Genomic DNA, 27,944 nt, shown 5'->3' with positions numbered 1-27,944 from the left:
TGTCATCCCACAGACATCGGATGGAGCTCCATCACTGCAGAGAACAGTTCCTTGGCTCCACAGCCCGACGCTGGGGGGCTTTTATTCCCCTCTAGTCCAGGCTTGGCATGTTTGGATACCTTTGATAAACTTGCATAACTTGTATGTTATATAAGCCTCCTTTAACAGCATCATCACAGCAAACTTTTCACTTTTATCTGCGGGTGTAAAGCGTGTAAAGGTCAGGAGGTTCTGCTTAACTTGTAATAAATGTGAAAAATTGCTTCTCTCAAGGTTCTCCGGAGGCACCAGGTGACTTACGGCTCCTGAAGGTCAAACGGAGAGAGTGGCTTTAACTACAGATAAACTGGCTGTGGCGGGAGGCTCTGATAAACTGCAGGACCTCATATCTAGCGCTGCGTGTTCGGGACGTTGGTCTAAGATAAGGAGTGGTTAACCTTGAGGCGAACAGTACAAGCTACAATCCAGTTACTCACTCTGTCATACGCTGGTGACAGCCGCTGCTCTGTGGCCTTCGCTGGGCCTTAATAACACAGAGGAAATGGAAATGCCAGAGATAGACCTGAGAAAAGCAGCTCTTCAAGGTCACGCTGACCTCGGAGGACAGGAACGCAAAGGCTGTTCCATTATAACACCGCCATAGGGGCTTGTTTATGTTCATTTCTGAACGGCTCCAATCAAATTCTGGAGCCAAAAGCCATTCCAGCGCTGGAAGTGTGTTGTAGAGTCAGCAATAAAATCAATCTACAATCTGCCATTAAACGTTTAACTACTGTCTTTGGTCATCAGCGTTGAGGAAGAAGAATGCTGACCACGCTAAATGTCTCCTACTCCTGAGAAATGCCTCCTACTCCATTGTTTTCTTTTCTTTTGTAGAAAAACACACAAATTTAGTTCATTTTCAACATTTTTGGATGCAACAAGCATACGTTTAATTTGAAAATGGGATGCAGTTGCTTTAACTCATCGCTGTTGTTAAATGATATAAAACACAATGTACATAAAAACTCAGCTACATATTAATTCATTTTTCTGCAAGCACTTCACGATGGGTCCAGGACACTAGGAGTCCATATATATCGTCTGTTTCATGATGTCAAGAAGAATCAGTGGGAAATATGACTGATGGCTCCTTTAGGCCCAGTCCACACAGATCTGTTTATTGTTAAAAACTTGGTTGTAGGTCACTGAACGGAGGTTTTTGAAAAAGCTCTCCAAGATAGAGATTTTTGAAAACGTCATTGTCACTGTTCTCATGTGGACGATATTTTCATAAACGCTGATATCACACAGCGTGCCTGTCTCTAGCTGAAATGCAAATACCTCCTCATCCCCTAAATATGAATAAGTATAAATGAGGCTGTATTAGAAATATATAATGCACTATTAAGATCTAGATTCAGCAATTTGACTTGCATAGTGCACTACATCTCTTTAAGAGGTACTATGGCCCCCTTCTGGACTGGCATGATAAGGCAGCAGTTTTCAGACTTGTCTGGATGGGGATATTTTCAAATCTAAGAAAGGAAAATATCTTTTTTTTTTTTTTAATAAACAGGTCTGTGTGGACGGCCTTAATTTTCCTTCATTTATATACACAAATGTATTTATTTGCACACCAAGTCCATCTTAAATAAACACAGTAACACACTGAGACTTTTCTGAACTGATGTCAGCTGTAAGTTTCTATGGAGTCTCAGTAATTTCTCCCAAAGTGCTTATTGATTTTACCGAGGGAGAGTGATATGACGAGGTTGACGATAAAATACTGTTTCTGATCCTCCACCCACTGCAGCTGGACCTCCACCTTCCCCTCTTTGTCCTCGTATCGTAAACATGCACCGTCTCCACTGCAGTCGTACAGAACCTCCATTTCGACTGATTTAGTCACAGCTACAGGAGCCGAGACGCACCAGAACGGAAACCCGGCTTCATCCAAAACAGTGAGGGTCAGCGTACAGCAGCCCTGCGGAGGAAGACACAAACAGGGAAATATCCATATCAGCAAGTTTCATCTAATGGGCTAAAATTAGGGCGCTAATCTTACACGTTAATTAATATTACAAATCAAAGACTATTTAGTTGTTAATAAGTGTTAAAATGGGAGAATTTTAAATAAAACAACTTATTACTATCATTAAGTTTATTTTTATTAATAAAGAAGAGTGGGGGAAGAGTGAATCTTAAATCTGGGTAAAACAAGTGAATTATTCACTGCAGGGATTCAAATGTAAAAAGTGCTCTTTTTTATTATTTTTTAATTTGTTACAAACATTATTATTTAATATTATTTTAAAAAAATAATAGAATAATGACCAGCTGAGGGGTTTACTGTCACTTTCCTCAAAAAATAACATTAAGACCAGCACTAATGAATGTGCTCTGTTCCTGTTGATATGAATGTGTGTGTTAGTACCTCTATGTGTCCCTGCAGGGCCTCGGTTCTCCAGGGAAAACTCACTCCCCCACACAGAGCAGAGAACTGAGATCTGTTCTGTTTACTGATCACCCTCAGACTCACAAAACCATCAGTTATCTGATCTAGAGAGAGAGAGAGAGAGAGAGAGAGAGAGAGAGAGAGAGAGTCAGTGTGTGTTTCAGATCTAAATAACACCGTGCAGATTTTTTGGGGAAGAATTATCTTTACGTTGAGCAGGAGCACATCTCTGATCTATTCTGTAAACCGAAAGCAGCTCTAAACCCGGCAGGTTCACAGCAGTGTCTCTCGGGTTTGGTGCTGGACGAGGTGTGGGTCAGGACCCTCTTTAGAATCAGGAAACACTGTTTACAGTAAGACATATTAAAAAATAAATCTGAGTACTTCAGCCTGTTCACATTCTGGTCACTTCCCAAGTCTTCATGGGTTATTTGGGGATATAAAGCAGAAAATATTTGCTCAATCGCTGCCTTGCAGCACCCTCTAGCGTCTCTAAAAGAAAGTGCACAAATAAAACTTTATCAGACCGTGGATGGAGTGGAACGCATTAAAACGCAGCTCAGGTTTCCCTCCGATTTCTGAATATGGGAGATTTAATTATAATAATGGGACACTGTTTATTACGAGGCTTTCATTCACTGATATTTCCCCCTGTCTTAAACCTCTAAGGAATGATATTAATCATAATAATTGCACAATAACCGCACAATAATAACTTATCATTAAAGGGCCTATACCCTACATTTTTTCTTGTGTTTTGTCCCCCCCCCCTGAGCTGAATTCTTTTCACTGCCTGTTGTGTGATCCTAATAGCTGGTGTGTGGTGAGGACACTGGTGTGTAGCAGCTGCCAGTGCATCATCCAGGTGACTCCCTAATGTTCTAGAGAATGTAAAGGGCCTTTCACATCTAAAGCTCTGTAGAAGATCATCATCACCATCATCAAAAACCATTAAACTGCAGGTGTCCTCTTTGTAGCTGTGGATGTGTTCACTTATTTACACTCAGAAATCTATAAAAATACCTGCTTTAGCGCAAGCAGCTGATTTGTATCCACGTTAATTTGTGTAAGGATTCAAACCCACCCAGATCCCAAGGCTGCTGCTGCAGAGGCGCAATGAGTGGTCAGTGCACGTTAATAAATCTACTTTAGTCGAAATTTGGGAACAAAGGAGAAATGTACACATGCAGAGGTGATTTAATTTTTTTTTTTAAATTCTAAATTAAAAATAACCGTATGAACCTTTCCTGCAGAACATCTGGCTGAAGCGTGCAGATGTGATGCTCTCCACAGTGTTGTGCAGCTCAAAGTGAGCAGTGTATCCATGGAGACCGTACTCCGGGTCCACATCGTCGAAGGAGGCCACACGCTCGGCTGGGTGATGCTGCCTGGAAAATAATATAAGCACTAGGTGTGACAATATTGATTATATTAGATATTGAGCAAGTTACTGATAATTCTGATGGTCTGTTTAGTAATCAATGGCTTTAAACAGGCCACACAACTACAACAGTCTTTCAGATACTTACAACAGAAGGCTCAAATCACCTGCTGTTTTATAACCGATAGTTTGTTCAATAATTTACACTGTGTAGACTGGACTATTACAAACCAGTTGATATTTCAGTTATGTCTCTAGGTTGCTCTCTAAAATCACTCACATATGTAGCTGCTGTAAACGGAAAATCTCAAATTACGGACGTAAAATCTGGAGGAAAGTGGAAAGTGGAATGAGCCGGACAGGCCGATTAGGTCCTCAGACAGAAATGATTACTGAACTGTGTGTGTGTGTAATGATATTTACTGTTTAACACAATTAAATTCCTTATGAGAAAAAATCATGTCCCCACAGCATAATCATTACATTTTAATGTGAAGACATGCATTCAATTTAGAGAAAGATTAGGGCTATAGTCTTAAGGCTTGAATCATAGACTTGAGGTTGGGGCTGTGGTAAAATTAGTGATAAAGTAAGTCTTAGGCTTAGTGTCAGGACAAGGGTCAGGGTAAGATTTTGTTAAAAGTAGCAATAGTTTTTATTAATGTCAGATAAACCTCCACAAAATTAATGCACGACTATTTCACATTCCCTGAAACCAAGGAGACAGGGCTGTGCATGTTTCTCTCTCTCTCTCTCTCTGTGTGAGTGTGTGTGTGTGTGTGTGTGTGTGTATGCATAGACAGTGTTCGCTCTCACCAGAAGATGGAGTCGTCATACAACCAATCTAGATGCACTGCAGGCAATTTATCACACACACACACACACACACACACACACACACACACACACGCCTACGACAGGGAAAATTATCAGTATCTGACCAATAATTTAAGACGATGTTTGAAGATTATAGATAGAGCGGAGTGTGGAGGCAGCACTAGGTTATTGCCCTAAAAACCTGCATTTGATTCTTTTTACTGCATTTGTGATGGTTCAGAAATAATGTCCCATTTCCTAAAAGGTTACATATTGATATGAGCAGGTCTGTCCTACATTATCTTATCAGTTATTATCATCATAATTCCCAAATCTCTGCATCCCTAGTTGTAACCTTTAGCAGTGATGAGAGAGCCTTTACATTTGAACAGCTTTCAAGATTTTCACAAGAAAATCACCCAAGAAATGATCATTCAGGTCAAAAAATAAAACAAAAAAAAACCCCTTACATAGTGGATGAGCCCAGGAGACTTCTCTCCACCAGCTGGTGATGATGTAAGTTTGCCAAGACAAAGGCTATTTCCCTCTGCTCCTGAAACATTACGCAGCAATGAGTTTATGATGTTTACAGTGCAGCTCTTATTCATAATAATGTTTCAATAAAAACATCATACTGTAATTATCATGAATATACTTCTGTTCCACCGATACCTGCCAGATGCCCACAGTGATGCCCTGCTCCAAATAGAGGAGCTTGACCATTCTGTCTGAACCACACCACGTCCCCTTGTCCTTATTCAACACCACTTTAGTTACGAGGGACCTCCAGCCGGGCCTGTTAGGATACAACCACACGACAGTGTCAGCACTACTGCTCTTACTAAAGCAGAAGGAGATAAGGAATTATTGTTATTATTAATATTCGTAGTAGCAGTAGGTTGAAGCAGCGGTAACGTACACCAATCAGCCACAAGATTAAAACCACTAACAGGTGAGGTGTATAACACTGATGGGCTGGTTGCAGTGACACCTGAAGAGTGCAGATATATCACTGGCGACAGGGTCATGAGCATCCAAAGCTCACGGATGCACGAGGGAGCAAAGTGGTGGACATGCCCAGCAGGGTGCGCTGACCCTTTTCTCTCAGAGCAGCATTAACCCTTTCAGCAGTGTGCGCTGCAGTAGCTCTTCTGTGGGATCCGTAACCACATCATATGTGTTGTTCATTTGATATGTGAGTGGTTCTAACCTTGTTATTGATCATTGTATTATGTTATTACAAGTAGCCTCATTTTACTGGCCCCCTAGTGGCCATTTTAATGCGTTGTTTATTTTTCAGTTTTATTTGTGTCTTATATTTTAATTGCTTTTAAAATATTTAAATTATTCTTCCACTGTAATATTTCTGTACACTTTTATAAAGAATGTGGAATTGCCATTGTGTACGAAAGCTGCTCTATGAATAATTGCCTTGCCATTCTGCCAGTAAAATAGAAGTAAACTTAAATATTACCATAATGAAAGATATTTTCCTCAAAACTCTATTATCAGGTTAAATTAACCATTGAAGTATCTCTGTCTGTTACTGTGTTGAGCTGCTAGGGAGCAATGAGGGCTTTTGGTTTGCAACAATATGTTCCAATTACAAAAATTATTATACAATAAAATAATACCAAAATAGTTTTTTTTTACGTATCTGTAGTTATTAGTCATACAAACTGCAGCAGCTGTAAGGCATTACTGATGTTTCTAGAAATGTTTTAAAAATAAAGGTCCAGACCCGAGGGGCTTACTTGTACTCGTTTGGACATTTAAGAGGAACTCGCACCACTCCGTGAAGCTGTATTTCAGAGAGATGATCAATACATGGCCATTCTCCTTTATTCCACAAAACAGTGACCGCAGCAGAGCTGAAGTGGACCCCATTCTGCTCGAAAGTGCTCAGCCGTCCTCTTTTATCCATCACCGTCATCGTCCATCTAACACACATGCTCCTGCCAGCGACATATCACACAAAGCACATCTGACACTCCACATCACATCACACACACGTTCTGACTCAGGACAACAGAGGATTTTACAGCAAATATTGTGTTTTTTAACCTAATCTGGGTTTACCCATCTGCAGCACATCTCCCTGTCATTAGAAACAATATGTTCATACATATAATGAGTGAATTCACACACACAGTGTGTATAATCTCTATAGACATACATGAAATGAAATGAGATGCTCTGAAGCAGACGTGCTTAATGAGCTAAAGGTGACAATAACCAATGCCAAGCGTGGGCTAAAAGAGTATATAGCCCCCCAGCACTGGCTTGTGAAGCGGTGGAACGGTGTTATCTGGAGTTGAGTGGTGTTTTGTTTTCCAGGACCAATCACTCAACTTGCACCTGATCTCACTAATGTTTATGTGGCTGTATGCCATCAATTCCATCAGGAGAACATATACCTGCTGGAATTTATAAGTGAAAATAATTCCGTAAAACAGACCGTATGAAACAGGCTGAACAGAGGCCTGTTGTTTTATGCTTGTTTCTTTAAAGAAGCGCATGTTTCCTTCACTTAGTGTCAAGCTGGGGTTACAATTAAGTTCATTTGATGTTACATGTCTCAGCCACTTTGAGTTTGTGCATTTGATCATCTGTTTGCTTGTTTACTGTTAATTTTCTACCGCAAAAAGCTGGGAAAATGACAAAACACTGGCTATTTACTACACCTCCACTGCTATTACACTTTAACCTGTTGCAAGTCTTACAAATTAGGTTCTGCTGGGTTTCTCAGCCTCTTCTCAGCAACAGGCTAATGTGTCAGTGCTGGTTTGGACCTAAAGCTTAGCCGATAAGTTAAGGGAACCGCTGATATGATGCATGGTGGAGCTGAAGAGAAGCGGCCTGTGACATCAATTAGAGCGACAGGAATGAAGCGGGAGGGAGAAGGGAGCTGGAGAATCCCGGGGAGATTTAATGGCTGTTGTTTGTGTCTGGGAGAGAGTGGAGATGATTATTACGGAGGTAAATCTCGTCCTCCTGAGCCCGTGTAGCTCGGAGACCCATTGGGGATGAGTCTGGGCACGAGGAACGGGGGCCAAGCAATTTATTTTCTACAAATTCACCAGAGCTTCTGAGCGGAGCACAATTACTTCCACTCCCGCACGCTCAGCAACTCGAAAAATGGAGAGTCCCGGCAGCTGTAATCAGAGGTTGAGGTTAAGACAACAGTGCGCAGATCACCAGCACCAAGAGAGCACTGAGCAAATCCGAGCCGCCGGCTCAGAGGATGACCTTTAATAAACCTGTACACAGCGAGGGGTTCAGAAAACACTCACCGCCATGTTCGAGCGGAAATACTCCATTATCTACAAGTTCAAACAGGCTGTAACTAAAGGGGCAGCATCTCATGTAGAAGGAGGTGGGGGGGATGCAACAGCTTATAATTGCTGCGTTAAATTACATCATGATACACTTTTCTTAGAACCTGCTAGTATTTAGAATGTCCATAATATGAAAATAGGCTCATGTAGTGTGGCCTTCAACTACTATTTATTCAGGAATGAAGGTTATTAGGGCGGCACGGTGGCGCAGCAGGTAGTGTCACACAGCTCCGGGGACCTGGAGGTTGTGGGTTTGATTCCCGCTCCGGGTGACTGTCTGTGAGGAGTTGGTGTGTTCTCCCCGTGTCCGTGTGGGTTTCCTCCGGGTGCTCCGGTTTCCTCCCACAGTCCAAAAACACACGTTGCAGGTGGAGTGGCGACTCAAAAGTGTCCGTAGGTGTGAGTGAATGTGTGTGTGTCTGTGTTGCCCTGTGAAGGACTGGCGCCCCAGTCTTATACGTTTGGAAAGAGAAGGAGGGGTGAGGGAGGGGTACTCGGTTGTTTGCAATCTGCAGTTTCACAAATAAACACCACTAAAACTTACACACTGCATATTTAAATAAGAATGTATTCAACGGTAGCTGCAGTAACAGCTTCTACTCTGCTGTGAAGGCTTTACACTTGATGTAGGAACATTGCTGTGAATATTTGATGGCAGTCATAAAACATTAGTGAGGTCAGACACTGATGTTGATTGAAATTATACTGTATGGAACTCCATCACTCCAGAGAATGTAAATATAATGTTTCTGCCATATCACTGTATGTAATGGCACCTAGTGGCCTGGATGTGTCAGAGATTCTGCGTAAACCAAGGTTAAACAAAGGCTGCTCCCACAACAGGGACCCGCTCTGTGAAGCATAAACTGATTCATTTAACTACAAAACATTTGATCCTTCACATCATGTGAGTAATTACATTGAGTAAGTTTTTCTTTGTTACCTCTTTTTTATTACTTTAACACTGTGAATTTTCCCACTGTGGCACTAATAAAGGATAATCTTATCTTGTTTGGTACTCTGAGGTGGATAAATGACTGACTGCTCCTTGTAAGTATCGCAGTGTTATGTTTCCTCCATGAGACGTGTGACAGGAGAGAAAACATTGAGTCTGAAATGTCAAAACGAACGTGTTGCACAATAAACAGATAAAAAGCGCAGACTAATTAACAGAGAGATGAAACCACACGTCGACCCGAGGAGACTTTTAACAGGGCACGGGCTTCAGAACAGCGGAGTCACTGTCAGAGGTTTCAGCAAAACAAAAGCGATCGGCCACGCTGCCACATGATCGCTGATGTGATTTATCCTAATTAGTCCGAGCCAATTAGTAAAACTGAGGCGGCCGGCTTTCCGCCTGCTGGGATCGCGCTCCGACAAGAAAGTCCAGCTCTGCGCAGACGATCCTGCTGCTTTAAGTGGAGAAAAGTCAAAGACAGAGCCGGTTTTATTGGAAAAATCCCTCTAAGGGCCTCAAACTGAAGCTGCCACTATTGATTATGCAAGCAATCGAGTAATCGACAGACTTGATTTACATGTGTTTGATTTCTGGGTAAAAATATGTGCCAGATCCTCTACAGAGAACAGGCTTCTGCAGATTTTAGTAATGTTTATTTGCTTATTTGGGGGAGGGACAGTGTTTGGACAGTGGGAGGAAAGTGGAGCACCTGGAGTTAACCCACACAGACAAAGGGAGAACACACCACACTGCTCATAGACAGTGATCGGAGGAGAGATCCCACCCAGGACCCCGAGCCCTGGCAGCTGTGACAGCGACTCCACCTGCAGCTCCACTGTGCCTCTTTATGTTTCATAACATACATTCTATTTTTCAAGTGAGTTATTTGCACAAAAATGTTCACACAGTGTGAAGGACAGCTGCTGGGTTAAAAAATAATTTAGAAAACGAAACATCCACAAACATGGAGATACATGTTTTTAACTGGACAGTGACAATGTCTAATCACTGCTGCTTCATCCAAATATTTGGTGATTTCTTTATCGATTAACCTTGACGGTCATAGCTCGTTATGACCCGGCTGACCTGAGTATGTGCTCGGTTTGGCTCGGCAGACCCGTATAAGCGTGGATGGCTTTCAGTTTTCTCCTCCAGTTCTCACTGTGGCCAGTCAGTTGTTTGAAAAAGAGTCTCCTCCAGTGTCCCTCAGGCTTTTCCTGAATATCAGCTGCACCCAGGCCATCTGTCAGCTCGTCTATTAGCCTCCGCTTCTTCTCCTTCGCTTGTTGGCCGGCGTAAAACCGATACCACAAGGCGCTACAGTAAACAACAGTACATTATTATTATTAGAATTGACCGAGTGGGAACTGTTCTGGGAATTGAGTTCCTAAATGGAAAACTGGCCTGTGTCCCTAATATGCACATGTCTACAGTATTGTCCTGGAAAGAGAACCTACACTACATTTTCCCACTTCATGACATTTGGTAATATTTCATAATATAAGTCTCACATAAACCCAGGTGCTACAAAGGTATGCATTTTTTTAAAGGTGGAGTACATGGCTTTTTCAAAATGTCTGCATTAGAAAAAGTCTCAGATGTAAATAATGTGCTTGAGAGTGTTTTATTGTGAAATATTTCTCCATTCTAGAGAAACTTACACGCTTCCCCTTCACAGAACTTAACTGAAATGTTTTTAATTTCATTTCTCATAAGGCACTGAACAACACAAACCCCCCAAATAAATATGGATGTTTTGTACACACAAAGAAGCCTGGTTCTTATGGCCACTGTAAAACAGCAGAGCCTGTGAAAATAGGTGTTCACTTGCACTATTTTTCACAGAATTTCACAAGGCTCCATGGCTCTGCTCACTGGGTGGGTGGTTCTCAAGAATATGCTGTAGTCCAATCAGAACCGCCTCACTGGCCATACTCAATGCAGTCACCACATTCAATTACGTTTTGCGGAAATATTTTGCAGTGTGGTGCCACATCACAAACCTTCATGCACAATGCACTACGCAGTCTCTTCAGTGGGATTTGGTTTACAAACACAATAAAACATTTTGGAGATCCATTGTGTACCAATGTGTGAAATGTTAAGCACTTAATAGTGGAGATGATGTGACGGATTGTGTATATGAGTGAGTGAGTATGTGAGTGAGTTACATATCAGTTCCATAAGGTGCTACACATGAAAAATGTCTAAAGCTCACTTGTCGTTGGCCAGCTGCTGAAAGTGTTTGTTAACAAAACCGAGGCAGAAGAGAGATCCAGCGTCCAGATAACAGAGAATCTTCAGAATGACCTCTGGTGGCATCCTAATCAAAGTCAAACACAAGAGGTATAGCTCTTTAACAAGAGCCTGTGTTAATACTGTGGCTTACAAACCACTTGAGCTTCTGAATATACTGCCATTATTCAATTAAAAATACAGGTGAGTGCCATTTACTCTGAACATACGAATATTTATTTTGTTAAAACGCTGAATGAGTTCAACAGCTTACCTCTCTATGTAGTTAACAGAAGTTTTAACAGAAAATCTGGACCGACGCTGAGGGTGTTTCAGAGATTTTGGGGGCATTTCAGTGTCTGTTTAAGAAAACAAATACAAGATATATGTTCAACTGAGAAGTTTAAATTCAGCTGTCACTTTAACGTACGGAACTCTTCAGTTCTCTTTCAGCATTAGCACATATTTAGTCTGTAATTCTCTTTTCGGTGTATAATGTTAATGAGGATTTTTTGTTTTAGACCAGAATGACCCAGAAAGAGAACATTATGGTCCACACTTCAGCCTCTGTGTTTATAAATACTCTAAAAAGTTCAACTACATTTCTAAAACTTTTTCAGGCCAGTTTTACTCATCTGTGAGCCACAATCGCTTTAATTAACGCACAATTATATAACGACAGTTTGGGCTACATCCCAAGTGCACTCTTCAGAACACGAAACTTATGGTTTCTAAACTCAATTGGTGCTCTAAATATTAGATAAACAGTCGCTTTGACTACATCTAAACGCCACACTTCATGAAGATTAATCACTGTTTGAATGTTATGTCATGGCCCACTCCATAGTGCACTACATAGGGAGAGGGGCGCAGGGACTAGGGAGACATTTGGGATTCAGCCTTAAACTTCTCTAGTTATGGGTTTCAGCAAAAAATAACTTATATTACCTTGTATTGTCTTACCTGTGTGTGTCAGCCGAGGATATATCTCCACTCTCCAAACCGCTCGTTTACTTCTTAGAACTGTTCGTTCGTTGAATGTAGGTTCTTGGTTACCCAAAGTTGTTAAAATGGACGGCGAGCGCGTATAACCGTAGCCATGGAAACCGCCACCTCTCGTTCAGCAGGTTAAGTGAATAGAAACGATTTAAGTGCATGTTACAACGATATCGCAACTCATTCAAATATATTACAAGACGGCTTAACTAAGAACAACAAAGTGCTGTACGTTTATGTAATTTAATTAATGTTTTAAGCAAACTTCACCTACTCCAGAATCTACGTCATTACACCTGCACTATGGGTATTGTAGTTCTGGGTTAAACAGTAATTAGCTTCACGGTAACACTCTTACATAACGTTAATATATGACTACTATACACTTTATTTGTTTTATATAAAATACTTTTAATTAAGTGTTTTTGTGTGTGTGTGTGTTTTATAGGGAAAAAGCACTATGCCATGGAGAGGCTATTTTAATTATTTATTTTTATTTTATTTTATTTTATTTTTTTGCACATTTTAGTTTATTGAGGTTTGAAAATCATTAATTCAGCACAATTTTCTTTTGTTCCTGCTTTCAACATATACTTTTGAGGTCATGAAATCATACCCTGTACATAATTTAAATGTTTGTAAATGTTTATTATTCATTTATTAACCCCCTGAACCTTTTGATATTAACATTATCTCAATACTTCTGCATTACTAAGCCTTATAGCCTACATATTGGAAAGTGGACTTATAAAGAAGCTTAAAGAGTTTACGCATGAATATATTCATGTGATATAAAATGGGATTTTACTTGTGAGAAATTGTGCTTTTCATTCACTGTTTACCTCTAAGACCCCTCACTTAAATTTTATACAACTTTAGGCTTTAGGCATCATTCATCAACTTCTTAATCCTAAAGTTATTATTCATTTATTTACCTCATAATTCCTTTATATGTATCAAAATTATTTTTCTGTATAAGCTTTGTAAATCTTAAGCAGGGGATATACCACCCTTTAGGCTTAAACACATGAACACAATTGATTTAGATAAAGTGTTTTTCTTTTATATTTGCTTGACTTAGGAGCTTCGAGCGTCTTTAAAACCGGGCCCCTGCCACCACTCAGACTGACATTTGATGTCTTTCTGCTCATCTTTCTCCGAGCTCTGGGTCATTCACTGCTTTTGGACACTTTTTAATGTCAGTTTGTGAGTGGCCTGTCATTTCAAACCTAGAGGAGCTATATCTGTCAGAGGAGGTGGCTTTGGCTACAGCTTTAGCTTTAGCTTCAACGTTAGCACCTGCCTGAGAAAGTGAGAATTTACCTGTTTATAGAACGAGCCAAAAAAGCACAGGACTGTTATTCAATCATGGATAAATGACGCATGTTCCATTTTTAAATATGAAGTGATGAGTCTTTTCGCAGAACATTAATAACACATGAAAATTACTGCAAGACTCAGACTTTGAGTCTTTAAATTTTGTAAAGCTGTTTTAATGTTTACATCAGTCCCACATCAATAAAACACTTTACATCAACACAATTACAGCTGAGGGGAAGTGGAATAAATGAACACAGTAATCGTTGCAGTAAAATATTTTATTCATCTGATGCACATGAGTGGATTCACTTTTCTTTAAAAGACTGGGAAATGTCACACTTATAAAATATTTACAGATATGTATTATTTTATGTAGAACATGGTTTAAACATGTGCCGCGTGTGTAAACTGATAAACAAACACATATAAACCTGTTAATGAGCCACCTCATTGTTTCTGCACTTATTTTCCAATTACACAGCTCCATCTGTTCCTTTGTATACTTTGTTCGCCATTTTGACCTTATTCTTCAATAGTCTAGGACACCCCACAGGGCAGCACTGCTGTGTCTGATCCACTCGCACCAGCACAACACACACTAACACACCACCACCACGTCAGTGTCACTGCAGCGCTGAGAATGATACCCCACCCAGACCATATCTGCTGTGTGGGGGTCCTGAACATTGAAGAACAGTGTGAAAGGGTGCTAACAAAGTATGCAGAGCAACAGACAGACTACAGTCTGTAATTGTAGAACTACAAAATGACTGGTGAGTGGACAGTGAGTGTAGGAACAATGTGGTCATTTTATTATTATGGCTGAATGGTGTATAGTCTTAGTGTGTGTATATAGTAAGATGAGATATAAAGTAAAGAGATATAATGAAAGCACCCCCCACACCCTCTGCCCCTCAGAGTAATTCATCCGTATCAGTGCGGCCACTTTGTATAATTTCACCAATTAGCAACTTAGAAGAGTTGAGAGTGACAGTTAATTAAAGAGGTTAAGTGAAGGTTCAACAGTTTTAACACACTCCGAGACAAAGTGTCAAAACCAGCAACACACACACACACACACACACACACACACACACACTCACACACACACACACAAACCAAAACTTTAGCTGTACTTTATTTTTAATTTTATTTTGGATGTCATTAGTTGACGCAGTGAGGTCACAAGCCTGAACAAGAAGCATATGACTTATTTGTCAACTTTGCTAATTAACCTGATGTTAGACGGATTGGACACGTCCAGAGACGGAGCAGAACCCTTCATTACACTTCAACACTCTGCAGAAACACATCTACTCTGAAAACACTTCAATTAAGATAGGTTCCTTAGACTCTTTTCACTCCCTGACTCCGTGACTCAGGAGGCAACTTCTGCTCTCCTGAGGGGGCTGTGTAGCAGGTTCTGGAACCGTTCTCTGAAGATCTAATGGCATTCAGGCTTCACAAAACCACCAGTGACGTCAGGTGTTGGTGCTGGAATATTTCTGGACCATAAACACCACTCGAACTCAATCCAAATTAGTGGCTGGAGCTTCATCACTCCAGAGAACACAGTTCCAAAGTTTCACCATCAAGTGCTGGGGAGATTTAGAGCTTTTACCCAACATTTACCCATTATACCCATTATACTCTTACATAAACCATCACCAATAAAGATCACCATTAAACCTAAACCTCTTTGAAGTGAAACATGGGTGTATCAAGTGTGGTCAACACTTAGAGAGGGGGAGTGGTCAGTACTGAGAGTGGGGTGTGGTAAGTACACAGAGAGGGGCGTGGTCAATACTCAGAGAGGAGGTGTGGCATGGGAGAATCAAACTGTTGAAAAAAAACATTTCTCAGCACGAGATCTCACAGAGTTCAAGTCTCTCTCTGTCTGCCTTCCACAACACTGTGGAAGATTCAGGAACCCTGGAGAAACCTCAGTCCAGGCCAGACACCACTACTGAATGAGCCTGACCTTTCAGCCCTCAGACGACTCTGCAGGAGAAACCCTCATCATACTGTGATAAATATAGACTCATGAGCTCGGGAGGACTTAAGAAATCTACTGTCACTGAACACAGCCCACTGCTGCATCAAGAAACGCCCCTGAACCTCTATTGCAGGAACACAACCACTCTATGAAGAGTTCTCTGGACCCAAGTTCTCTGGACCAGAGTGTCCGAAAGACAGTGGGCATTGTGCTGTGGTCAGATGTGTCCATAATTCAGTTTGTTTTTGGAAAAAGCAAATGTCAGGTTCTCTGTGCTAAAGTCAAAAGGGACCATCTAGACTGTTATCAGCATTTGTCATGGGGGGTGGCATCAGTGCCCACATCATGGGAGACCTGCATAGGGCTGATGCTGAAGTGTATATTGGGATTGTTGAGAAACGTACTGTATGCTACCATCAAGGTGACGTCTTTTTCAGGGAAGTCCATGGTTGTTTCAGCAGGACGATGCCAGGTCTCATTCTGCGTGTGCTCCAACAGCATGTCTTCGTGGACACAGAGTGCGTTAGCGTGACACGCCCCCTATGGTCATCATGAAGAAGAGAATCAGACAAAAGTGACCACGGACTGTATAGCAGCTGAAGTCTCGTATTGTGTGAGAATAAGAAAATAGTCCCCTCACAAACCTGCAGCACCAAGTCTCCTCAATTCCCAAACGCTTAAGAAATGTCAGTAAAGGAAAGGATGGATCTCAGTGGGAAACTCGCCTCCGTCACTACTTGTTTGGAGTGTGTCGTTAGTGTTAAATTTAAATGCATTGTAGTAATGACTAAATCATGTGAGAGAGGTGTAGTTTATTTATGGTGGATGGTGTAAACAAGATCTCCACTCAGTTCAGAGCAGTTTATTTCTATGTGCACCAGAACTAACACGTGTTTTCCACTGGATGGAGCTCCCGCACCTTCTCCAATCCTCTCCTGTCTCTGCTCCTCTTCTCCTTTTTTCTCTATTCTCTTCCCTTCTCTCAACCTCTCCTCTCTTGTTTCTGCTTCTCTCCTTCCTTCTTCTCTCCTCTCCTGTCTTCTCTTCTCTTCCCTTCTGTCCTCCTCTCCTCTCTTCATTTCTATTCTCCTCTCTGTTCCGCTTATACTCCATCGGAGACTCAGGGGCTCCAGGCCTTGATTCTCATCTCAGAGGCAAGACGCCACATTTCTCTCTCTCTCTCTCTCTCTCTCTCTCTCTCTCTCTCTCTCTCTCTCTCTCCCTCGCTCTTTCCATCAGCAACTCCAGAAGTGTCTCATATCCAAGGCCCTGTTCACTCTGTAGCTTTTCTGACTCTTTTTTTTTTCTTTTGGCTTATTTTGGGTCTTTCAGCAGCTCAGCAGTTTTCTGAAAAAATGAAAGGTGGATTGAGAGGAAATCACTCTTTTAAAAAAGTGCTTTCTCTACTACAGTGGAGTGAGAGAGAGAGAGAGAGAGAGAGAGAGTGAGAGAGAGAGAGAGAGAGAGAGAGAGTCAGTTATAGGAAGGGGACTGACTTTAATGTTTGATTATTGAAAGAGAGAAAGGAAGAATGAGAAAGGCAGAGAGATTGATAGAAGAGTGATAGAAGAGAAAGTGAGTCAGAGAGGGGAGGGAGCAAGGGAGAGAGAGAGAGAGATTGGAGCGAGTGATAGAAGAGTAAGAGAGAGAGTATCTCTCGTCCTCAGAGCTGCTGCTGCTCTACAGCGATGGACTTCGCAGGTAAAAACACACTCTGAGCTCCGGGGGAATACAGTGGAGAAGAGAGAGAGAAAGAGAGAGAGAGAGAGATGTGCGGGGAGCAGGTGTGAATGATCCTGATGGCCAGCGTTTGTGGAAATGTGGATTTTCTCAGAGTTGCGGTGGATTCTGTGTTTTTGGGGAAAGGCATGTTTTAGTTTGTCATGGGAGTTATTTGGATGCATTTAAGGTGGAATGGAGAGATGCCTCTTTACATATAGATATAGAAATCTATCTGGACACTGTCTGTTGTTTATATAGTTTTGCATTATATGAACATGATTGAACATCAGTGACTGTAGGTTTTGTCTTTGATTGATTTCTTATTGATTTAAGCAGAACATGGCGGTTAAAGAGCACATCGCTTTCATTGTCCTTGATTTTTGCCTGTCAGCTCGTTAATGACATGGCTACAATGGGTGGGCATTGCATCTCTCATATGTAAATGGACTCTGCTCTGATTGGCCACCCTGTATTGCACTCATAAATTAGCATGAATGGGCAGAGCACACACTGCTTTAGACAAAGTGGGCGGACAGATGCAAATGTATTGGATTTTGTGACATCATAGAAACTGAATTAAAAAAGGGTCCTTGGTTTAGACTTTAATCGTGTTTCTGCTCTACTTTATCCTTTGTTCTGTTCAGTCTTTTATTTTTAAGAGGGGAAGACAGGCCCTTTAATGTAGCAGGGGGTCACTGGGTGTGGTGCTGGATCTGAAAGAAGGTTTTATAGAAAATGGAGATAGATATGTCCTCTTTTTTTTCAGAAAACATGAAGCAGTTGCTGTGAAGATCAGGTGAAAGAAGAAGAAGAAGACAGAGAGAGAGACACAGAGAAAAAGAGACAGAGAGAGCATCAGTTTGAGAGAGAGAGAGAGAGACAGAGCATCAGTTTTAGAGAGAGAGAGAGAGAGAGAGAGAGAGAGTGCATCAGTTTGAGAGGGAGAGACAGAAAGAGGGAGGGAGAGAAAGTATCCGTTTGGGAAGGAGTGAAAGAGAGAGAGAGAGAGAGAGAGAGAGAGAGAGAGAGAGAGAGAGAGAGAGTTGAATAAAGGGAGAAAAATGATCTTTGATTTTGATAAAGCGTATAAATTAGATACATAGATTGAAATATAGATTGTGTATGTGTGTGTGCGAGAGAGAGAGACAAAGGGAGTGAGTGAGGGAGGGAGAGGAACTTGGCCAAGAAATAAAGGAAGAGACAGAAGGAGTGAGGGACAGAAAGTGAGAGAAAAGGGGGAATCAGGAGAGAGAAGGAGGGAGTGAGAAAGAAGAAGGGAGTTCGAGGGGAAAGACAGAAGAACCGATAGAGGGTGGAGAGAGAGAGACAGAGACAGAAGGAGGGCGTGAGAGAAAGAGGAGTGTGTGAGAGTGAGAGATTGGGTTGGTGATAGAGCGGGTGGCGCGCTCCTCCTCAGTCTGCTCGCGCGCACGGAGGTGTGCGGTGTGCTGCGGTGTGTGGTGTGTGTTGAGGGGTGGTGTGGTGTGTGTTGTGTTGTGTGGGTGTGTGTGTGAGTGTGTGTGTGTGAGGAGGTGAGGTGAGGAGGAGGAGGTGGAGGATGGTGGGGATGATGGTGCTGCTGCCCGCGCTGCTCGCGCTCGTGCGGCTCTGCGCGGGGCAGAACGACACGGAGCCCGTCGTGCTCGAGGGCAAGTGTCTCGTGGTGTGCGACTCGAGCCCCTCGGGGGACGGCGGGGTCTCGTCCTCGCTCGGGATCTCCGTGCGCTCCGGGAGCGCGCGCGTCGCCTTCTCCGCCGTGCGCGGCACCAACCACGAGCCCTCGGACATGAGCAACACCTCCATGACCATCTACTTCGACCAGGTGTGTGTGTGTGTGTGTGTGTGCGCGCGCGCGCGCGCGTGGAAGTGAATAGAACTTTTCTTGTGCGCGAGCGTAAACTTTTTTCCTCCCCATGAGCCTGCATGAAAATAGCCTCGCGCGCTATAGCTCCAGTAAAGTGCTGGTGGGGGAGTGGTGTTCCGCTGCTGCATGCGCCGCACGGGACTGATACAGAGAGATTCGCGCGAGTGCACGCGCTGTTTCACTCTTTAGGAGGGGGTTTATTTTAGTTACCGAACTATGGCACGAGCTTTTGCACTGTTGCACGTGCACCTAGACTGTTGCATATGCTGTTACACCATTGCACGTGCTTTTAAAAAAATTGCATATGCTGTTACACTATTGCATGGGCCATTAAACTATGGCACGTGATAAAAACACTATTGCTTGTGCATTTGGGCTTTTCCATGGGCAGGTGCTATAAAAAATATTTCATGGGCCATTCCACTATGGCATGGGCTAAAACCTTATTGCACGTGATAAAATCACTAATGCATGTGCTGTTACAAATTTGCATATGTGGTAACATTATTTCATGGGCTAATGTGTTATGATATGGATTTTATAGTATGGCATAGGTTAATACTCCACTGCAATGGGTTATATCTTGTGGATGGTGGATTTCACTGTTTACGTTAGTGAGATTTGGGGATTTTCCATTGTTTATATGGAGTACCTCACTGCTGCATGCTCTGTGTTACTGTTTAATGCAGTACCTCATGATCTGCATGTATTATTTACACTATAAAATGGGGTGATATAAGATGTTTCACCTTTGACTTACACATTTAAATGTTTGCATGGCCATGCTGGTGTTGTGTGGGGTATTCCATGCCACAAATGTGGTTTTGCACTCTTAACTATTATATCTACTGTAATTAAGGGTGTGTTACAGCACTGTAGTGAGTATTTCAGTGTTATAGGTCTCTGTTTATTGTCCTGTGTGTGATCCTCAAGGCCCTTTCTTGCTTTTTCCTCTGGATGCAGGTGCTGGTGAACATCGGCAACCATTTCGACCTGAAGGCGAGCGTGTTCACAGCACCACGGAGAGGCATCTACAGCTTCAGCTTCCACGTGGTGAAGGTGTACAACAGACAGACCATTCAGGTGAGCGAGGACACTGCATTTACCCCTCCCCCTCCCAACACCAAGCCCACCACCTCCTGCTAGATACACACTTAAGACACCCCACCCCACCTCACAACCACCTCCAGTCTTCCAGTGTTGTAATCAGTGTCCAAAAACCCTTTTTGTGCATTTGGTGGATAGTGTCCAAATGTATCTAAAGGTCCTCAAGAGTCCAGATGTGTCCAATAGTGTCCAATCACATATTAATATCCATTTTTACACACTCCATGTCCTGTGTCCACTTGTGTCCAATTGCGCATTAACACGTTTTTTACGCGCGGGTGCTCAGGGCAGAGCAGGCGAATGGGTGATGAATGAATGATGAGAGGATGATGAGTTGGTGATGAGAGGATGACGCGTGAGCTCTGTGTTCATTACTCAGGTGAACCTGATGCAGAACGAGTACCCGGTCATATCTGCGTTCGCCGGAGACCAGGACGTGACGCGAGAGGCCGCGAGCAACGGGGTCCTGCTGATGGTGGAGCGCGACGACCGAGTGTATTTGAAACTGGAGCGAGGGAACCTCATGGGCGGATGGAAATACTCCACGTTCTCTGGATTTCTAGTGTTCCCTCTTTAACTGCTCTCTGAAGAAGATGATCAAAGCCCAGACTTGGCGCCTAAACCTAAACCCAGAACACGTAAACGCTACCAACAAACAAACAACACGAGACAAAAGAAAAACAGCAGAAGAGCAAGAGAAAGAGGGACATGTGAGCGCTTGGAATTTTACGCTCTGTATTTAACCCGCATCCAAAGGCAGGCGCAGACCCGAGGAGGAGAGACGCTGATGCTGATTGGCTGTTGGATTTTATAGATGGTGGACAACCAGAGAAACTTTCTCTGGACGCTGGAAAACTGTGCTTTGGAGCTTGAACGGAGGAGACGAGGAGGAAAAAAAAAAAAAACAACCCTGGATGTTCCCACTGCGCCCGCGGCCTTCGGAGGAGCCCGGCGCCAGCCTCAGCCTTTCTTTGCACGAGCGGAAGATTCTGAGTGTTTTGTGGTGTTTTCATTTTTGTGCTGGTTTCCTTTCTGGATGCTGAACCTGATTTTTGGACAAAACCCGTGGGCCGCCCACTGTCCGGTGATTATTATTATTATTACATGAGAGAGAGAGAGAGAGAGAGAGAGAGAGAGAGAGAGAGAGAGAGAGAGAGAGAGAGAGAGAATATAAATATATATATATAAATATATCCACATACATACACATATATATCTAATCAACCAGTGGAGACATCTTAAAACTTTACCTTCTATCTAATCTCTAAAAAGATAATAATTCATAATCCCATGGTGTGTGCTGCTACATTCCGGGTCTGCGTAACTTTGACTGATTTAGTGTTCTCAGTGACATTGATCACAAATGTGCATTGTGGAAAAAAATATTAAGAAGAAGAAGAAGAAAAGAAAAAAGAAAACAATCCCTCTATGATGTCCCGCTTAATAAAATATTGTATTGTTCGCGTATTTATTCCCTCTTTTTTTTCTCTCAAATTATTACCAGTCCTCTTTTACCATTGGCTAATATAATGTTCAGTATTAAAAAAAACAAACAAAGAACAACATCAATGGAGATCAGTGTTTTTTCCATATGTTCCCAAACAAAACAAGCCCAACAGCCAATAATAAAAATAACAATAACAGCAGCAAACAAAGCCAATCCGTAAAGCCAGTGCCCACCAGTCATACCACAATCAATTATTGATTACGTTTTCATCACAGACAGCACAGACAGTGTGTGTTCAGAAATCAAGGTGTGCGTGAGGGCTATCGATCTCCCTGCACACGGCGCTGGAGCTCATCTCCATATCGCTGCAGCAGCGGAGGGATTTCAGCCCCGGTTCAGAAGCAGGCGCTGTCCGTGGTGCTGGAAAATAACCAACACACTTACACGAGCCAACGTTTCAGAAAAGACCAAGAGAAGACAGAGATATGATCATGTTGATCACCAGTGTCTATGGCAGCGTACACAGCAAATTCACCAGTGTCAAATCAACGCCAGTAGTGTAAAATGTGAACACTTTCAGGGTTAGTTTCAGTGACAGCTGAAACTAAAACACAGACCATAGACATTAACACAAACTTGTAAATAGACAAAAAATGTAAAATAAATTGAATTAGAAAATATGTATATAAGAATAGATCATTTATGAATGTGAATACACACACACACACACACACACACATACACACACACACACACACACACACACACACACACAAAATAACAAATCAGCTGTGGAAATTAAATATACAGAGTTAAACCTACAGTGAGGGAACTGAAGAGAGAGAGGGGGCTGTCTATTTATCCCTTAATCTCCCTCCAGGAGAGAGACTGAGACACACACACACACACACACACACACATTACCTTAAATAAAAGATAAACCTACACCTAAATCAAGTTTACTTACGCTGCATATGAGCCTTTATCACATTTTTATTGTATTTTAATTACAATCAAAGAAAATGTGATGCTAAATCTTTAATCTAATTTAATCTTATCTAGTGTAATCTAATCTAATCTCATCTAAACTAATGCAGCTTCATTTAAAAAGCCTTCACTATTATCAGTGTGCTGTCGTCTTTATTGATTGGTTGAAACTAACAGTGGTTGTTTGTGATCAGGCGTTCTGAGTAAATCTTCTCTCAAACTGAAATAAGGTTGTACTCCACTGGTGGGTCGTGACTCCTGAATGGGTCGCGGGGTCAGGGCATTGTGGTCTAAAACAAGTTCTATTTTAAGTGTTAACTGGATGTCAGGCTGTTATTTTGACAGGGTTGTGTTGTTTTAAATATTAATGTACTTGGTTTGAATCTCTATAAAACAGGCCGTGACTTAATGACCCCCGGGACATGAGGGTCCCAAGGTGAGAACAGATGAGAACAGATGTTCTAGATAGTTAGTGTCAGGATACAAACCTTGTATCTCCAAAATAGTACCTTTTAAAGCAGAAAGGGGTACCTTAGTTAATGAGACAAGATTTATTTTAAGTGTCTCTTCCTCTGTTGGAGTGCACACAGTGTAGCTAAGTCTTGTAAGGCTGAGAAATGGGTTTTAAGGTCCATTACACTGTTGCACCCTGTGGTTCTGACAGTGTTAATTGCATTAAGATATGTTTATTGATCCTAAACTGGACATTTTCTTATTTTTCTGCCTCATTTTGCCCAGTTTTTGAGCAGCATTAGCCCAATTAGCATAAATATTTCAGAGCAATCGCCCTGCTGAGGACTGGCGCCCCCTCCAGGGTGTCATCCTGCCTTGCGCCCAGTGATTCCGGGTAGGCTCCAGACCCTCCGTGACCCTGAACTGGATAAGCGCTTACAGACAATGAATGAATTACAGAGCAAACAGACTACAACACAAACTCCAACAACCTGCTCCCTCCACCCAGGAGCAGCACAGGGTCCATGTGTGCGATCACTGCCTTTAAAGTGTATTTTAAGCATGTGTGTCTCTGAAGGGGGGTGGTAGTGTGAGGTCTGTGAGTGGGGTCTAGTGGGTAATTGCCTTTGAGTCAATTACACTGCCTGGTGTGGGCTGTCATCACACAGCCATAGTACCTTTAATATTCTCATTCTATTAAAAAAGTAAAGAAATACTGATGAATAGATATACATTTATTTAGTAATTCGTTATAAAATAAATATAGGTATTCCAACTGTTAAACAGAATGATATTGTATGTTCACATTTATGACTTAATAAAATAAATAAAATAATAAATTAAAACAACACCAGCATATAAATAAAAAATAAAGAAATAATATTAATCGACCTGTTATTTTAGACACAGAAAGGTTAATGCTATAACTGACCATTAGTATAAAGAAACAAGTAAATTAACAAACAATTATGATAAAAAATCTAAAAACTCACATTTATTTTATTTTATGTCACATTTAATTTCAAACAAAATTCAAATGCAGAGGTCAGAGCGACACACGTCCTCCAATTTCCTGTAACTTCTCTCTTCTTCTTTAAACACAACACATTTTACCAATCAAAACTTTTAAAAGCTTGGAGTTAGCATCAGTTCATGTTGATGACGAACAGTTAGCTTTGATTAGTATGTGCTCATTGTTTGATGACATCATCAAGACCTTAGAGTCTCTAAACTCACAGGCTAATCAATAATAGCATCCGGTAACAAATTAAAAACAGCATTAAATGGAATGTTAAAGCACTTGATTTGCATTGAAGCTATCAGTGACTAGCATAAACGTATTAGCTTTTTGCAGTGGCTAACAGCTAATGTTAGCATTATTCAACACTAATTAAAAGGTGTAATATTCGTTAATATTCAATTAAGTATGTAGTCAATTAGCATGAGTTATTGCATTTACGTTATCACTATCACCAGCTAATGTTAGCATTTGTTCATATAGGAACATTTAGCAATATTTATCATATTAAAAAAATCATAATTCCGTAACACTAATAGTACTTAGCAGGAGCCAATTAGTTTGTTGTCATTTGTTCATCACTGGGATCATCAATAAACAAATGTTATGTTGTTAATGTGAACATTAAAATTACATTAAAAAGTAGCATGAGTCAGCATCAATTAAAAGCAGTTAGCATTATTAAGCATGCTTTAAAGTATTTCTTGCAATCACTGATAAGCTTGTATTTTGATGACATCACTGCGACCTTAGAAGGAAGAAATTAAAGCAATTGAAAGGATCAGATAATTATAATACAGTGATGATGATAACGGTCAATATTAAAATTAGCATGAGAGTTAAAATGAAAAACATTATTTTACATTTTAAAGTGTTTTGCGTTTAACACGAACTGATTAGGAGTAATTTATGATGTCACAAATACAGGACAATTATCATGTAACATTAAAGAAAGTAAAAAATTGTTGTCCGATGGTTCTCTTTTGGGAAGACTTTACACTGGGTGTTGCCACATTGCTGTGAAGATTTGATGGCATCCACTCTTCACTTAAATATTTGTGCTGTGCATAAAGTCAGTGCTGATGTCGGGGGATTAGTTCTGGATCACAACCACTACTTCAACTCATCCCAAAGGTATCTGATGGAGATAAATTGGCCCTGGGCATGGTGATGAATGTAGGCTCATGTGCAGCTGTTCCAGAGCATCCCGTTTCATTGCAGTTTTTGCACAGTGTATGCATGGACCTATAGGATGGAGTAGTGGATAACAGCACTGTCGTGATGGCAATGGCATGTGACATCATCAATGCTTACATTCTCTCAGTGTGTAAACATTAGTGTGCAGTGGGTTAATAATACCTCAGTTTCTCCGGCAGTGAATAAATGAAGAGTTCGAAGCAGACGTTTTTAAGAGACTTGTCTCCTCCGCGTTATAAACAGTGTCGTGTTTTAAAAAGACTTACACGCTCTCCATTAAAGCAGCCGGCCCGTAAAACCACAGAGCTGCCGTAAATCCCTGTCCTTAAAGGCACGTTTACGAGCGAGCAGATGGCCGAATACTGTGTGTTTTTTAATTATGAAAAAGTAGCACCACCCAGGAAAGGCGGAGCATTAATTTGGCTGGAGTTTGTCCCAGAGACTTCTTTAACGCTCCATCGTGGGCTAATTTGGGCACTTGTTTTTTCACTTTCTCAGATGAACTCAGCTGGACCGTCCACTTCTCTGTGATTTCACAGCAGGATGCAGGGTAATGCTCCACAAATTAGTCTCCAAAACCCATTAACCCTTTAATCCTGAGACGAAAAGCAAAAACATGGATATGAATGCTGACTGTGTCCACAAAACTTATAGCTTCACCCACTGTGGACGCAGTCACCATACCCAATGCCAAATGTGGGCTAGAAAGGTATAAATCCACACAGCATTGGGCTGCAGAGCTCCATACACTACGTTTTTGCAAAGCGTCGAATCAGTGTTAGAGATCCAGAACTTATCATCCATCATCGGGACCTGACATAACAAATCATGGCGTGGCTGAATGCCATCAAATCCTCACAGCAATCTTCCCACAACAAATATAAATGCTTTCTAAACAGTAGAGACTTTACCTTTACCTCCTCTTCACATAAGAAAAGCTGGATCTGGAGGTGTTCAAAACATCTGACATTCCTTTTCCTTTGATCCTTATCAATGAAAAGCATTTCCACAGTGATCAGGATTGCCCTGTGAATGCGTTGCTTAGAAACCAGGCAGGGCATTCGGCAATACATACAGCACAGAGCTTCTTTTACACAGTGATAGGAAAAACAGCAGTGCACATGGTGCTCCAGTCCCACATGCTGAGCCATGTGACCATCACCAGTGTGGACATGGACACTCACCTGCCATTCCTGGGAAGGGTTTCATCAGTTAAAGGTAGGAAGTATTTATAATCACAACATTTTGACATAAAAGGGACATTTTATGATAAAAGACGTTTGTTCAGTGCATGTTCACATTAATGTTTGGATCTGGAGCCCACCAACCCACACACTGTGAAACACCCACCCAGTCAGTTTTCTGTGTGCTGCCCAAGTCAGAAAACATGGGATAAAAGGAGTCGCCCTGATTCTGCTCCGCTTCTGACGTCAAGTGCAGGCACTTTAGAATTGCCCTGCCCCCTCGACTGAGTATGTCCAATAATTTATGTGAGAGCGCAAAAACGAAGTTAAATGCACGCAAAACAAACACAACAAGCGTGGAGCTGTGCACTCGGGGTCGGGGTGAACAGCGAGCGGCTCATTATCGTTTAATGGAACAATCGCTGAAAGCAGCTGATAATGTGAAAGACAATTAAATGGTCTATTTTTCTGATTTGAAAACTGAAAATCACAAGAAACACAATTATGAAAATTCTGTGCTTGTTTGATATTGTCAGAGACAAGAGAGTGTCTGGGTAGAATAGTGTAGAGGAGTCAACTCTGTTCGCCAAATTAAATTAATGTCTGTTAATGTTTAATAAATGAAAAATATATTTAAAGAAAAATGTGGCCATGTTCCTCCTTTAATTTTGGATGTTTTTAAACGTAAGAAAACAATCGTTAAGCGACTGTTTGTGGAAGTTTGGAATAAGTTTGTATAGTAAAATCTTTTTTAAAAATATGACAAAATTTGGGCTTTCTTTTGGAGTAAAATTAGACTAAAATGTTTTTAGTGTTTCTCAAGCAAAACTAGACTAAATCTAATGATAATTAAACAACGAAAATGAGATGAAAACAAATACACTTTTTTATCAAAGGGCTACAACTAAAATTAAATCAAAGCCAGCCACCAACATTAACACAGAGCACGGACAGTTGAGGATGACTCCACATTGGTGTCAGAAGTGAGATGCAGCTGGAGAGATGGAGAAGATCAGTCGACATCAAGCAACAGGAGCTCAGTGTTAAGCTTGTGTCTTTGTAAAGACTGTTGTGAATTGCCAGTTCGAATAAAATTCATGTGTCTGAAAGCACTATGTTGTCCTCACCTTCTTTGACGCCAGTGCCGCAATATCTTTTGAATGACATTAACAGTGGATTTATAAAAGCATGATGGCTGCTGTCAGTTGTAGTTAGTCATTAATCTGTTGGTTCTCATGTCTCCTGTGTCCCCTGGTGAGGGCTACAGCTGTAAATCTGATTCATATGTTCAGACACACACACACACACACACACACACACACACAAACACACACACGCACACGCACACTTATTCACAGGCTGCACAAACACAGGGGCTGGCAGCTAATGGGTTTAAAGTGATCAGAAATTAATTTTCTCTGAAGCTACTAATTACAAAGTCTAACACGTACAATCATCTGATAAACATTTCACTTTTCTTTTTTCCAC

The 27,944-nt window shown here is 41.5% G+C and overlaps 2 protein-coding genes across 4 annotated transcripts; one reads left to right on the top strand and one right to left on the bottom strand.

The window, feature by feature from the left end:
- Positions 1 to 970: 970 nt before the first annotated feature.
- On the bottom strand, positions 971 to 12,235 carry fbxo15 (F-box protein 15). 2 transcript variants are annotated; one of them, XM_066650007.1, is made up of 10 exons: positions 12,129 to 12,235; positions 11,440 to 11,524; positions 11,149 to 11,253; positions 10,017 to 10,247; positions 6,389 to 6,589; positions 5,307 to 5,430; positions 5,105 to 5,187; positions 3,680 to 3,825; positions 2,417 to 2,541; positions 971 to 1,966 (listed from the first exon to the last, which is right to left on the bottom strand). In XM_066650007.1, the coding sequence occupies exons 2-10, from the start codon at positions 11,514 to 11,516 to the stop codon at positions 1,697 to 1,699; spliced, it is 1,362 nt and encodes a 453-aa protein (XP_066506104.1). In that variant the 5' UTR covers positions 11,517 to 11,524; positions 12,129 to 12,235; the 3' UTR covers positions 971 to 1,696. The 2 variants fall into 2 exon arrangements, with proteins under 2 accessions (XP_066506104.1, XP_066506865.1); XM_066650768.1 differs by lacking the exon at positions 6,389 to 6,589.
- Positions 12,236 to 17,064: 4,829 nt separating this feature from the next.
- On the top strand, positions 17,065 to 21,280 carry cbln2b (cerebellin 2b precursor). 2 transcript variants are annotated; one of them, XM_066678434.1, is made up of 4 exons: positions 17,065 to 17,178; positions 17,966 to 19,021; positions 20,027 to 20,146; positions 20,550 to 21,280. In XM_066678434.1, the coding sequence occupies exons 2-4, from the start codon at positions 18,758 to 18,760 to the stop codon at positions 20,745 to 20,747; spliced, it is 582 nt and encodes a 193-aa protein (XP_066534531.1). In that variant the 5' UTR covers positions 17,065 to 17,178; positions 17,966 to 18,757; the 3' UTR covers positions 20,748 to 21,280. The 2 variants fall into 2 exon arrangements, with proteins under 2 accessions (XP_066534531.1, XP_066534538.1); XM_066678441.1 differs by lacking the exon at positions 17,065 to 17,178 and adding an exon at positions 17,226 to 17,261.
- The last annotated feature ends 6,664 nt before the right edge of the window (positions 21,281 to 27,944 follow it).

This window comes from Hoplias malabaricus, chromosome 1 (genome assembly GCF_029633855.1).
Source record: "Hoplias malabaricus isolate fHopMal1 chromosome 1, fHopMal1.hap1, whole genome shotgun sequence".
In the NCBI taxonomy this organism is placed as follows: Eukaryota; Metazoa; Chordata; class Actinopteri; order Characiformes; family Erythrinidae; genus Hoplias; species Hoplias malabaricus.
The sequence above is the reverse complement of the archived record's forward strand: the minus strand, read 5'-3'. Positions and strand labels throughout refer to the sequence as shown.